This window comes from Camelus bactrianus, chromosome 28 (genome assembly GCF_048773025.1).
Source record: "Camelus bactrianus isolate YW-2024 breed Bactrian camel chromosome 28, ASM4877302v1, whole genome shotgun sequence".
Classification (NCBI taxonomy): domain Eukaryota; kingdom Metazoa; phylum Chordata; class Mammalia; order Artiodactyla; family Camelidae; genus Camelus; species Camelus bactrianus.
In genome coordinates, this window is record NC_133566.1 from 12,308,292 (window position 1) to 12,322,807 (window position 14,516).

Genomic DNA, 14,516 nt, shown 5'->3' on the forward strand with positions numbered 1-14,516 from the left:
TAACTGGGAGGGCTCAGTTTAGCCAGCATGGTGTTTCCCTGCCCGTCCCCCCAGGACCAACATTTAAGAGTTTGAGGCAAGGTTCCTGCAGATCTAGCCAGGATGCAGTCTAACGCAGCTCTTCTTGGAACAGGGGGAGGGGTTGGAAAAAAACATTGTCCAGTCCAATTTTTTTTCCTGAAGAATCTGCCAGTTACATGGTAACAATTTTTTAATAATAAAATCCCTTTGAAATGTTAATGAGGTGTCATTTATTCTAATAAATCACAATTTTTAAAAGCCATAGTTGCATCTTGATGTATATTTTAACTCAGGGTTCTGAAGTGCTGGAAAACTATGGCCGCCTGCATGCTAAGACATGTCTTAGTAACAAAAACAAGCCTTTGGCTTGTAAACCATGTAATACCAAATATATACTTAATCTGAAATGTGTTCTACACTGATGGTGAGCAAAGAGAATGGACCCACAACTGATTGACTGTTCTTAGAGGTAGTAAAGTAGAATTTTATTTGAAAAAGAAATTGTAGAAAGTTAGAAACGGAAAAACGATGGACCAGTGCAACACTGAAAACTTTCAACGACCCCCTAACCGTGAGGGCGTTTGGCAGCACACGCGCTGACATGCCGTCAGAGGGCGTCAGCCACGTGGGGGAGAAATCTGAAGGGAGGTGGCACTCCTCGTGGACGAGAGCTGTGGTCGCTGCCAGGCAGCTGTCACCTGCTGGGCTTCTGCTGGCCTGATAGGTGGGCTGAAGAAAGAACCTGGTCTAAAGGTAGGATATAAAGCACTGGCCAGGTGCACCCTTTGATCTAAATGTGAGATAGAAACATGAACCCGGAAACCCCAGATCACCGGTAACTGAATCATGAGCGTGACTTGTTCGTGGTCATGAAGGGACTCCATTTTCAGGGTTCAGGCCTATGCAGATAATGCCAACGACTACTTCCACTGCACAAAGAAACCCTTCAGTCACTCCTGAAAGATTAAAGTTCAGTGTGAACTTGGAACTGACAAAACATTACAGCCCTCATCCTTGTTTGTGAAATGCCAGGTTTCACATAAACGTGATCTGGACAATGCAATAAATGCGGAGCACGCTGAGACGTGTAGTAAACCACAGGGCTTCTCGCTTTTTATGGAAACAGACCTGCCCCCCGCCCCAGGCAGAGCAGCACCCCCCCCCCACTACAGAGCTTAGCGGAAGCCCAAGGGAGTTGCAGCCTGGACGTTTGGGGGACATATATAGCAAACGCATGTCTTTTTAAAAATGTCAGACTTTGAAGCCAATTTCTAGTTTTTTGCTAGCTGACACAGCTGCTCCCAACAGTTGGCCTTGGCTTTGTACGTCAAGAAATAAGCCCTGACTCTTGTAAGTAGTTCAAATCAAATTTGTCACAATAAACGCCAAAGACCCATCAAAATTCCGTAGTCACATTGGAACTTTGGTTGGATCCATCATTATTGAAACCAGAGAATCATTTGAAAAGGATGCAGATGTTTCTGTGCCAGAAACACAGAAATTTAGATTGTTAACAATATTTAGTTAAAAGGTTTCAACTCCATACCCTTTCCTTCCGCAGTGTCTGGAATTAAATAATTTCATTAAAAAAGAAGAAAGTATATAGAAAAAAGGTAAATAAAGTCAAATTTATTTTTCATTTTTTATATCATTCCACAAATAAGGAAAAAATTTCAACGGATAATAAAGATAAAATGACAGAAGTGTTCCTTTTTAGAAATTTACACAATGTCATCCATACTTTTTATCTGATTTTTAATTAGTGAAAGCGGAATTTGGTCTACCTGCTTAACAAGATGAAGTGTCATAATAAACATTTGCATGTTTTTTCCATCATTTCCCGAAAGTTAGACACCTTAAAATATTAACGTAGGACACCAGGGAAAATCAGGAAATTTATTTTTAAAGTCATTTTCCATTTCAACCTTCCATTTCAGATTTCGTACACCGTCACTTCTGAGAATTTACTCGTCAGATTCTCAAAAATACACATCACGTATCTTGATGAATCACAGTCCTATAATAAAATTCTAAATTAAGTCAGTTTTCATTTATTTTCAGCAGATGAAACATACATATTTTATATAAATATTTTCATTTAAAATTAAGAATTTTGGCACAGAGTCCTAAGCTTGTAGTTTAAATTGTGTCTACACTGCTTTCCACTGATCAACTTGGGAGAGTGTGGGCAGGAAATTGTACTCTTTATGAACTTGTACCTTGTGTGTTTGCCCTCCCCTCAGTCTCACGCCCAACAATCTAACAGTATTCCAGCATTTTAGAACATGAGGAAAAAAAAAAAAAGGTAGATTTACTTCTAGAAAAAGGAGATAAGAACCACGGCCAAGAGTTTCTACGTACAATATCTTTCTGTTTAATTTCCAGAAATTAGACAGCTGTCACTTGGATCGTTTGCTGTATCTCCAGTGTGAATCCAAGGGACCACATGAGTGGCCTCATTTCATAGCTAAACCCAGAAATTTAGTCTTGTTCTGGTTAAGTTTTAAAGAGGGGGCTTTCTGGGAAAATGACAGGCCAATGAAATCTATAGCTTACGAGAGAGATTTCAGTATTAATCCTAAATGACCATACTCCACTTCTTGTCTTTCTTCTGTACTTTTAAAAAGTACTCAGAGGAGCAGAACCCAATTTTATATGAAGAATTTGAGCTACTACTTTGTTGAAGGGGGAGAGGTAACAAATTACAGACTAGTGCAAAAAAAAAAAAAAAAAAACAAACAAACCCTAGAACGCCCACATTCTCCAAAGTGCTTCCTGAATAAAATCCAAAACCGGAATTCTCACCCATCTGTTAAATATTTGGAATCCTCTTTATATAAAGATCCATCCTTGTCTGCTCGGAGCCTCTGACCTGGATTGGAAGCTCTAGAATGTTCTACAGAAAAGTTCTGGAGCCAGGTGGTCGTAGGTGGGCATGACAGGGACTCTCCTGCCTCGGCCTCCCAGGATTGCACAGTATCAAACCCCCCGCCTGCCACAAGCCGGTGCTGCCCTGTCCCCTTCCTCACACACCCCATGGGGCCCACGTGGATGGCACTTTGTCACGAGCTGGCACTGAGTCTCACTGGCTTCCCCCCCGGCGGTCTCTCTCCCCCCCACCCCCGGCGGTCTCTCTCCCTGTACCATGTAAACACGAAGGGGAGATGGAATCTGTGTCACCCGCAAGTCCGCTGTAGAAGGAGGAACAAATGGAAAACCAGCCGCACTCTCGTAACTCGGGGAGCCAGGCCACCTCGTCTGCCTGGATGTTCCGACGGCTGGAGTCCTCGGGGGTCTCTGTGCTGCCTCCCCCCAACCCGCGGGACAAGGTCGGCCCTCCACGCCCAGCCGCCCCTCCCCCTCCATCCCCAGGAGCTGCCCCTGACGCCCAGGACAGGCGTTCTAAGTACTTTTAGTGCCAAGTGCTTAAACACGAATGACAGATACACGTAGTTTTTCATAAATAAAATCTGAGGCATATATGCATATATTAAAACTTTTCACCAACAAAGGTGTGTTAAAAATTTCAAGTTCTGTCCTTCAAGTTCAATAAAGGCACGGGTGTTTTTTTCTTTTCTTTTCCTTTTTTCTTTAGGCTTACAAAGACTACAACTGCTCGCAACAAGTCCTAAAAGCCACTTCATGGGACTTTTTTAATTCGATTCTCTTCTTCTCGGGTTAAGCGCTGGCCCCCTGAATCCTGGCCTGATTCTACTACCAAAGACAGTATTTAGATGCAGAGAGGGTTGCAAGTGGACTCCCCGCTGCCGGGCGGGGGTCACCCCAAGTCTGCTTTGGCCTTTTCCATCAAGGCTTCTCGCTGCCCAGCCGGCCCTTCCGGTGTCCAGGTTCCGATGCCCTTCGCACCAGCCTGGGTGGCGCCTTGGGTCGGAGGGCTTGAGTCACCCCGTCTCCACGCACGGAGCCAAACTGGCCTTTGGAGAGGAGGGGCTGGCACAGTACCCCCGGGGCCTGGGCGCCCCCCTCTTTGCCGTGGGCAGCTGGCGGGGTGCGGGGCCGCCCCTGGTCGCAATCCACGTCTACCTCGTTCTTCCATTCCATCTTATAGGCCTGGGAGCTTCTCTTCGAGAACTGTTCTGGCAAGAAGCGCCTCGCTCGGGGCTGCAAGTTGAGGACGGTGGTCCCGACATCTGGGTCTGAGTCGCTGCTGTCGTCACCTGCAGGGGAGCAAAAGGACAATGTGGGCGGCATCGCAGGAGGTGTGACAAGCGACGGGACAATACGATAGTAGGTCCGGCAGCTGCTGCGCCCCCTGGTCGTCGGGCGCGGAGGTCAGAGGGCACAGGCTAACGCCCCCGAGTCCTGGGCATGCGCATAAGCCCTGTGAGCGTCTGTGTCCACGTGTACACGGACTGATTCTGAAGAGCTTACCACGTGCCAGGCACTGCCCTAAGCACTTTTAAATGCAGTAACCTACTTAATCCTCACATTCACCCACTTTGCAGATGAAGTAACTGAGGCTCAAGAGATGCTAGTAAGTGGCGGCGCTGGATGTGAAACTGAGACCGCCTGGGGGCAGCAGCGAGGCTCTCCCCTGCCCCGACCCAACAGTCCCAGGAGGGCTCAGCTCGGTCCCTGGCACCGGTAAACAGACCACTCATTAGCTGTTAATATGAAGATTCTTGTCTTGATCTCGGATCTCAGGCACAGCTTTCTTTCCTTTATATTTTCATAAAATGGTCAAAACACCAATATGCACTTTCCAAACAAAGGAAGGAGGCATGATTAGAACCAGCTGTCTCCCAAAATGCAGGTCTGAGAGCACTGAGGGTAACACACTGAGGGTAACACAGTCTTAACACAATGCTAAGACTCTTGGGAGCCAGGAGCCTGTATGACAGGTGCACAGTGGTGACATGCCCACTGTTGGAAATAGCCCCCCTCCTCCCCTGGTCCCCCTTCTCATTGGTCACCTCACCCTCTATTTCCATCAGCCATCATCAGACTTTCCTCTTCTTGGTTAATTAAATAAACAAGCCAAAAAGAGGAGGGGTATTACTGATACATTCCACATTTTAATAACATGATATCCTAGCATATTTCTTCTCAGGTTCATAGAAAATGGAGTCATTACCTGCGTTAGAAATATTCTTTTTCTTTTGTAGCTTTTCTGGAAGTTTTGTATTTTTGGGTAAGGATAAATATCGAGAAGCTGAAGTAGAAGCCTGTGGAAAAAAACAAAAACAAAAACAAAACCTTCACGTGTCATTTATTGTATATTAGAAGTTTAAAATTCTATGGCAAAACTTGGTGTTAAAAATTAAAAGTTTAGTTCTTGATTCCAAAATTACTGGGTGAGGAGCTGTAGGGGTGGGGAATGGCATTCCAAGCAATAAATATTTTATTTAACATAAGTAAACTTCTAAAATATAATGGAAATCAGGACTAAGGAAAACAGAAGTAAAGTGGAAACAAGACGTGAAAACCACTGGGTTCTCTTAAAGAAAAGCTTCGGAAACACCCACTTATAAGGGCATTACTAAAAGAGACTTGGAACCTACGTGGATGGGGAAGAAGTTATATGGAAAATGTAGCACGTTCAAGCTGTATTTACTTAATGTCCTGAAAATGGCATTCAAAAAGTATGACTTGCGATTTTACTGGCATTTCCAAAGCTAGTCTCTAGTAATCTTCTTGTTCACACATAACCGTCTTGGTCTCTGACAACCCAATACAGAATATTATTAAAAATGACTAGATTCAATTTCTTGTAATAACATATAATGGAAAAGAATCTGAAAATAAAAACATGTATGTATGTATGTGTATAACTGAATCACTTTGCTGGACACCTGAAACTAATGTTGTAATCAACTACACTTAAATAATTTTTTTTTAATGAGATGCAGTGCCTGCTGTGTTCAATCAATCTATCAGTATATCATTTTAAAGTGGCTTCCTTATCAATGGTGATGCCCTGGACCAAGTGCACTGCTGAGCGCACTGAATCGGAACCTCCCCTGTCCCGTGCATGTGCATGGGTGCGTGTACACACACACACACACACACACACGTTCTTTTTGAAGCTCCCATGCACACATGGGGGCCAGCCCACCTTCAGGCTGCACCCTCTCCCTGGAAAGGGCAAATATTGCTTAAATGAAGCCTGGCCCCGCCATTCGGTTTAAGACGGGAACTTGTCCAACACTTCCTTGTCCTCCCAGCCTCCTTCCACGGCCCTTCTGTGTTTTTGCACAGCGCTTCTTGCCTCTAACGTAACAGATAATGTTCTTACTCCATCCATCACGGACCACCTTCTCTGCTAGAATGCAACCCCTGCAAGGGGAGGGGCCTTTGTGCTTTTGTTCACCCGTGCCCTCCAAGTGCCTGGCCCGCGTCTGGAACGTAACAGGTGTTCGAGAAACATCGAGAAAGACTCTATAGTTCACTCCATCCCAGATTCCTGTGAATCAACCCCCAACAGCCACTCTGTCTGTCGGCAGACCCTCTGGACGGGCTGCAGGCTCCGCTCTTGGGAGCCTCGTGCACCCCAGGGGGCGCAAAATCCCCTTACCCGGTGCTCCCGATTCAGGCTACTGTCCTTCCGAATGCTTTCCCGCAGGCTGTGCCTCCGGCGGATCAGAATCTCCTTGGCCTGCCGCTCACTGGTGTCGGCCGTCAGATTGTGTCTGTTGTACGACAGAGTCTGAAAGGGAAGCACCAGCGACATTTCACAAAAACACCCATCGCTGCCAGGAAACTCCCAGACTTGACTGCCTTTCTTTGGCTTGGCGCCTCCGAGAGACACTTAACAATGAATGGGCAGAGGGGGAGAAAAAGTATAAAAGTTAACATGCTTTCAAATTTGGAAAGAATTCATGTTCTAATCAAAGTCAGTGAATACTTTTTTTTTTTCATTGAAAAGTGTGATCCTTACACATGAGAAAAATGATGGAATTCATCAAGTACCTTTGACCATCTTGAAGGATCTTGTGTTTATCCATCATGAGTGGCTGGGGGAAAACTCATGTCATCTTCTACTACATTCCCTACCGAACAGTAATTACAGGAATAAAAACCAACCACTGTGGGCCACTTGGTGGTGCCACATCCCTTCGATTATTTAAGAACATTTCTTCTTTTCAAATTGATAAAGCCTCCACCAGCAACAATCGTGTCCTGATATTTGAAGCAGTCAAATGTAGATGCTCGGGCTGCCCAGGACATACATTTCTAGTTTTATACTCCATGCAGAAAACTGTTCTCTAAAATCAATTGTAATTAGACATTATGTTCTTTTCCTGATAGACTCACTGGATACTTCTTGGGAAGATCGCTTTATCCCCAGAACTACAGGACATCTCATGGCAGTAAACAAAAGTAACACAGAACAACACTCAATTCCTGCCTCGAGGAGTGTGCTATCCAGTCGGGCACTTAACGCTAACACAGTAATAAGAAATCACGAGGTGAAGTGCTAAGGTTACATAGTACGCATGAGCTCCAAGTGCCATCCCGTTCAAAAATAGGCCTGGGAATAACAGAGGCTGTTGGGGAAACCTTAAAAATTGGAGACTATGGACCGGCTGACAGGAAGGAGTGGGACATTCCAAGCAGAGACACAGCAGAGCGCAGCAAGGGCCAAGGAATGAAAACAGAGCTTGTCCCTCCGTGGGGCGGGGGGTGGGGGGTGGACCTAAGGTTGGATAAGGTGGAATTTAGATCCCAAAGGCTGAAAGAATAGTTGAGCCCGGAAGCCACAACTGTTTGTTTTGTCTCATTTAAAACAGGAGGATGCACAGGGAACTGTGCTCCATACCTTGTAATGGCATATAATGAAAAAAATTTTAAAAACCATGAAAAGGAATACATACACATGTATCACTGAGTGACTAGGCCGACGCCAGAAAGTAACGCCACACTATAAACCAACTACACTTCAGTTAAAAAATAAATTAATTACATTAAATTTTAAAAAATACAGTAAAAAAGGAGGATACACCCATTAAAAGGTGATTTTGGCAAAGGGCGTGGGGGCAGCAGAGTTGCAGGATGGAAAGGGGATGGCCTGTGGGAAGGCCAGCTGAGAAGCAACAGAAATGACCAGACGTGAGTGACCCGACCCCTGACCAGCTCTGTGGCCCATGTGTCACTTCACCTCGCTGTGCCTGAGTTTCTCCATCTCTGAAACGGAGACGACAGTAACACTTACCACCTGCTGGAGGATTCAGTGAGTTAATACACACAGTGCGCTGGAACGGGGCCTGGCAAACCGTACGATATTATTAGCAAAGTAGTAGAATAAGGTGCTGACCACGGCAATGTGCTGAAAGACTGGACTCAAGGCACAGGAAAGGAGGAAACGATTGCCCTTTGTGAATAACTAAGAAGGTTAAATGCGTTTTTAAAAGTCTTCCAAGTGATAAAGCTATTTCATTAAAAGAAATTTAAGAGCCATCAGTTACTTTTTCCACCATCAGTTAACACACACATATCTATTTTTTTTATCTCCAAGCCCATAGCAGCAGAACTCCCAGCTCCCAGGGACTCCAGCCTCCAGCCTCTACCCAGGCGTCCATCTGGGAGGAGAGTGGTACGCAACAGCACAGGCCACTGAACGCTGAAGTGGGTCTGAGGGAAAGAAGACGCCTGGTGTGGGACCTGAAGGGGCTGCCGTGACGGTGGGACAACAGCCATTATAACTGCTTGGCATCAAATCAGAAGGCAGATTTTTCGTCAAAGGCAAGTACACATTTTGCTAAATAAATTATTCTTACTCGCTGACGGATTTGGTAGAGATTTCTCGATAATAGTTCTCGAATTTCATCCATTTCACCAGGGGTGAGCTTCCTTATCTTTTCTTCCCGACAGTCACTGCAAAAGTTCAGAACAAGACTATTTTACTATCAAACGAGTATTGGAATCATCAAGTTTCTTTCTTACAGCTATAATATCACTATAGAAGAAGAATCTTCAGAATAACACAGGGATGATTCAATATTTTTAAATTAATTCAGAATCTGAAAACGTTTATTTCGGTGTCAAAATCATTCACACACGTTTAATCATGCACACGTTTCCAGGGTCTGTTCATGCAATTATTATTTTTTTAAGGAATAAAGATCATAGTAGCTTGTAATGCTATTTCTATTTCTATAGAATGTAGTAATGTAGTACTATTTCTAATACTCCATGAATAAAATAGTATAGGATTTTTTTTTCCAACAGAAACTTAATTAGTTGTATCTTACTATTATGACCCATTCTTTTAACTACTTCATTAGCAATGTTTGCAAAGACACCATTTATAATATGTATGTATATACAGGGAACTCTCATTATTCAGGGATTCCATATTTGCAAATTCACCTGCTTGCCCCAGCTTATTTATAAGCACATTATCAACACTCAGAGCACTGTCCCAGTCTCTCACACACGTGCAAAGTGCAAAACATTCGGAGTCGCTGGACACGCAGGTTCCCAAACAAGGCTGAACGCGCCAGTGTTTTGACTTCTTGTCTCAGCTCTTGTGCTGTGAAAAAGGTCCATTTCACGGCCTATTTAGTGACACTTTCGTCACATTTTTTGTGCTTTTTATTGGTGATCTTGCTGTTTTAAATGGTCCCAACATAGTTCCAAAGTGCTATCAAGAAGGCTGCGACATGCCCTCTGGAGAAAATTCATGATCAGCTTTGTTCAAGCATGCATTAGGGTGCCGCTGGTCAAGAATTCAATGCTAATGAGTCACAACATATATTAAATAAGGTGTCTTTAAACAGAAACATACAAAAAAACAGATGTATGTATTGACTGGCTGATGAAAATGTTGGGACCAGAGGCTCACGGGAGCCCAGCCCTGTATAGGATCAAGTCCAGCCCCATTTGTCACTTGAAGAAACTCAATCCCAGGGAAACAGACGGACCAGCATAAGGTCACACAGTGAATTACTTGCAGAGCTGGGACGATAAAGTCAGTCCTTCTGCTCCATCCATCACTATTTCTAATGCAGTGCGATGGCTTTACCTCTGAGCCTCCCTCACCACTCTTTCTTTTTATTCCGCATTGTGTAAACTCCCATAATTTTTATAGGGGACCATAGTCCTAGTAAAAACAATCATAGTTTATATGGCTGGGTGTGATCTGGAGCTAACTCGCTCATTTCAGCCCTCCCATAGGTAGCACTTTAATCAGGTGCTATTTTGTTTAAATGAGCTCCAAGCTCACCCGTGAAAGAAGAAACCAGTGGAACCCCTAATTTCCGTCACTTTTGTGACAGAGGAGGATCAAAGCTTACACGATGAACTCATTTGCTGTTCTGCGGTGGAGCTGCTGTAGGAGTCCGAGCAAGGCCCTTACCCCTTCTGGGCCTTCATTTCCTCATTTTTTAAATCAGAGTGACAGATTAGGCCAACGCATCTCACTCCTGGCTGCATGTTCGGAACTTCTACATAATGTACAAACATACCTACACCTGGGCCTCGGCACCAGAGATCCCGATTGTCTCGGTCTGGGTGGGGCCCAGGCACTGGTGCCATGTACATGCTCCCGAGGCATTTCTAGCACACAGCCTGGGATGAGACCCACCTCACTAGGTGACCACTAATGCTCCTTCCGAGCCTTAAACTGTGATTCTGTGAATAATCGACGAGAAAACAGTCGTGTAATTACATGCATATTTATAACAGTGAACACAACACGTCTGAAAACATTCCGTTTCAAAATGCCTGCTAAAGAGACTTTAAATTACTTCAAAAGGCGGCGACTTGCCCAAAGCAAGTATAATAAAGGCATAACCATCTTAAACATGACAAAATGTGTCCTGACTGGTCAGTTCCAAAACGACCAAGACACGGTGTGACGCCACGTGATGTGCACATCTCCAGGCTTCCACACTGTAACCGGAAGCTCATTTTGCCGTGAGGTCTTAAGGTACCATGCTAAGACATCAGTTAAATTTGTCATTCCATCTTTACGATGTCAAATAACTGTAAAGACACACTTGGTAATACGAACTCATCTGCAGAACGGAACTTACTTTAGAGACGCAAAAGAAGGGACGGCACTCATCATCCCGGTCTCCGCCATCTCAATGGCGTGTTTTATTTCAAGCTTTTTATATAAGGACACGATGCTTGACTTGGGTTGGTTTTCCCGAATCAAAAGCTTCCGCAGGTATTTGTCATCAAACTTCTTAAATCTAGAAATAAAGAAAATCAAAGAAACAAAGAAAATCAATTAATTAATACAACACTGAATAAGAAAAAAAAAAACCTGTTTTTGCCAATAAAATCAATATATATGTATAAATTGGTAAAACCAATGAAATATACATATGAATATATGTATATAACACACACACACACACACATATATATATATATATATATATCATATCAGTATGTTTTTATGTATAGCCATGACATACAGGCATGTAATGTTCACTAATTATAGATTAAGATGCATATATTTCTATATTTCCTACTTCTCTGCTCCTCCCTTTCAGCAAAATTACTCAGAATTGTTGCTGATACTCCCTATGTCCAGTTCCTCACCTCTGACTCTCTTGAACACGCACAGATCAGGATTTGCCTCCAGCTGTCCACTGAAGCCACTCATACTGAGGTCATCGGTGATTCCCCCACCAACGGCCAACTACTGGTCCTCACCTCTGCTGACCTCTCCTGCTTAAAGCGCTGTCTTCCAGGACACACACTCCCCCGGGGGTTCCTCCTACCACTTCCTCAGCCTCTTTTGTTGGGTCTTTTCCTTCTTTCTGGCCCCTTAAGTGGGGGTGGGCTCAGCCCTTGGTCTCCTTCTCCACCTCCACTCACTCCCCTGGCACACCTGTCCAGTCTCATGGATTTTGATAGCATCTCTATGCCCATGACTCCCAAACTTGTACCTCCAGCTCCAATCTCCCTCCCAAGCCCCAGAAATGAGACTTTAGCCCCCTGCTCAGCTTGGCTACCTAACAGGCATATCATACCTGACATGCCCAAATGGATCTTCCCCCACGGTCCTCCCCATCTCAGTGAGTGGCCACGCCACCAGGTCAGAACCCCTGATGTCCTCTCTGAGTCTCCTCCTTCTCTCATATCCCATGTTATGGCCTGAATTGTGTCCCCCCAAAAAATTCACGTGTTGAATTGCTGCTCCTCAGAACGTGACTGTACCTGGAGACAGGATCTTTACACAGACGATTCAGCTAGAGTGAGGTCACTCGGGGGCCCAAGTCCAATGTGACCGGTGTGCACATTACAAGAGGGAATTTGGACACAGGCACACACAGAGGGAAGGTGATGTGAAGCGGCAGGAAGAAGGACATCTACAAGCCAAGGGGGGCGGCCTGAAGCAGATCCTTCCCTCATAGCCCTGGAAGGAACCAAACCTACTGACACTTTGCTCTTGGGCTCCTGTCCCCTAGAACTATGGGAAAATGCGTTTCTGTGTAAGTCCCCAGTGTGTGTACTTTGTTACAGCAGCTCCTGCAAACGAATACTTTGTATCCATTCTATCAGCCATTTCTGTTGGTTCCACCATCAAAACACATACACCATCTAACCATTTCTCACCACTTCTCCCGCCACATCCCTGGTCCAGGACATCATCATCTCTCAGCAGATTCCTGCAACAGGCACCTGACTGGCCCCCCTGCTCCCTCCCCTGTGTTCCTGCAGCCCCTCCTCAACACAAGCCAGAATGATCCGGCTGAAAACGTAAGTCAAGCCACTCAAGTCCTCAGCTTCTCACTTGAGCAAAAGCACAACCACCTGGAGGCCCAACCCCCCAGGAGCTGCACCTCAGTGCTGTGCTGTGCTGCTCAAATTCGGGTCCAGCCTCTCTGGTGTCTCTCGAACCTGGAGACTTGACAGCGCAGCTCCACCTCTGGGCCACCATATACTCACTACTCCTGCTAGGACCAGTCTTCCCCCTCCACCTGCAGGGCTCACTCACCGACCTCCTTTAAGTCCTTTCCTCCACAGTCATTTTCTCAAAAGGGCCTTTCCTATCCATCCTGTTAGAACTGCACCCACAGAACTTACTATTCTATTTCCCAGGTACATTTTTTTCTCCATAGCAGTCATCAATTTCTAATATTCTATATAATTTACTTATTTTTTATATTTTTATTGCAGTATAGTCAGTTTACAAGCAATAGAAATAAAAGCAAAATAAACAAACAGGACCCAATTAAATTTATAAGCTTTTGCACAGCAAAGGAAACCATAAGCAAAATAAAAAGACAACCTACAGAATGTGAGAAAATATTTGCAGAAGATGAGACTGACAAGGGCTTAATCTCCAGAATATATAAACAGCTCATACAACTTAATAAGAAAAAAACAACCCAACCCAAAAATACCTTACTTATTTATCTTATTTTCTGTCTCCTGGCACTAGAATGATCCATATGGGCAGAGGTTTGTTTTGTTTGTTTTCCTGTGTCACCAGTGCCTAGAACGGTGCCTGGCGCATCGTAAGCACACAGGTGGACGGGACTGTCCGGCCCCAGTGCCTCCCTTTATCCATAGCCTCTGCCATGTTACTTGGCAATGTCCTTCCACCACGGCCTAGGTGGCCTGCTCTGCCCTGCTTCCTGCCCCTGGGCTCCCTCACGCTACTTGCTTTGGTCACTGGGCTATCGGCAGACGCGATGATGGGAAAAGAGGCTTAACATGGGCTTGCTCGTGGAAGCTCACCTCTTGTGTTTCCTCATCACCATGAGAAGGACGTGGAGTGACTCCTTAGTCCCAGGACAGAGGTGACAACCACATGAAACAAGAGTTAACCTACCCCAGCTACACCAGAATCAGCGCAACCAGCCGACCCACTGAGGCAAGAGCAACACCAGCAGATCAGCCAGTCCCAGCTCTGATCAGCCAACACTCAGCCTCTTGACTCAAATACCTTAACAACAAGTGACTATTCTTTAGAGCAGCTGAGTATTGGGTGAGTTTGTTACGTAGCACGATTGGGCCGATATTCAAGTGAATCAGCCTGCAGTCAACATTGGTCGAGGAAAAAAGACTAATGTATGACAGTGATACCATCAGCCCAAGGAGGTCTATGGGCACACCTGTGCTATGAACAGAACCAGTGCTAACCCACATCCCCGGGGCTGCTCCTTTGTTCTAGATACTGGACGACTGAGAATCATTACACAGCGGCATCATGAAAGGGCTCATGCTATGGACTGGCCGCTACGTGAAACACCGGACCCACTTCTTTCCAAGTTCATTTTGAATTTCATGTGAAGACCATTGAACCCGGTTACCTGGAAGCAACACGATCTTTTTAAACTTCTCTTATTATTGTTACTATTGTGTTAGCGTTTCACTAGAGCCCCACAAAAGGAAGAATAAGCATTAAAGACAATGACATCCAATCTATTTAGCGCAGGGACGTGCCCTTTCGTTCTTTGCTTTATTTCCATCCCTTTCATTTCTCTGCCAAGTTACACAGAGGAGGCTTCTCTCACTATCATTAGACTACTTCTGCTGCATGCGAGAAACTTCTTTACTGCATGATCCTT

At 44.9% G+C, this 14,516-nt stretch overlaps 1 protein-coding gene across 1 annotated transcript in view; it reads right to left on the minus strand.

Annotated features, from left to right (window-relative positions):
- Positions 1–1,630: 1,630 nt before the first annotated feature.
- Positions 1,631–14,516, minus strand: part of SLC9A2 (solute carrier family 9 member A2) — a 56,015-nt gene continuing 43,129 nt past the window's right edge. The window contains exons 8-12 of the mRNA XM_074354499.1: positions 11,019–11,180; positions 8,760–8,856; positions 6,557–6,688; positions 5,117–5,207; positions 1,631–4,199 (exon numbers count right to left, since the gene is read on the minus strand). Of these exons, the coding sequence (XP_074210600.1) occupies positions 3,829–4,199; positions 5,117–5,207; positions 6,557–6,688; positions 8,760–8,856; positions 11,019–11,180 (853 nt within the window). The 3' untranslated portion in view covers positions 1,631–3,828. The remainder of the gene's footprint in view (positions 4,200–5,116; positions 5,208–6,556; positions 6,689–8,759; positions 8,857–11,018; positions 11,181–14,516) is intronic.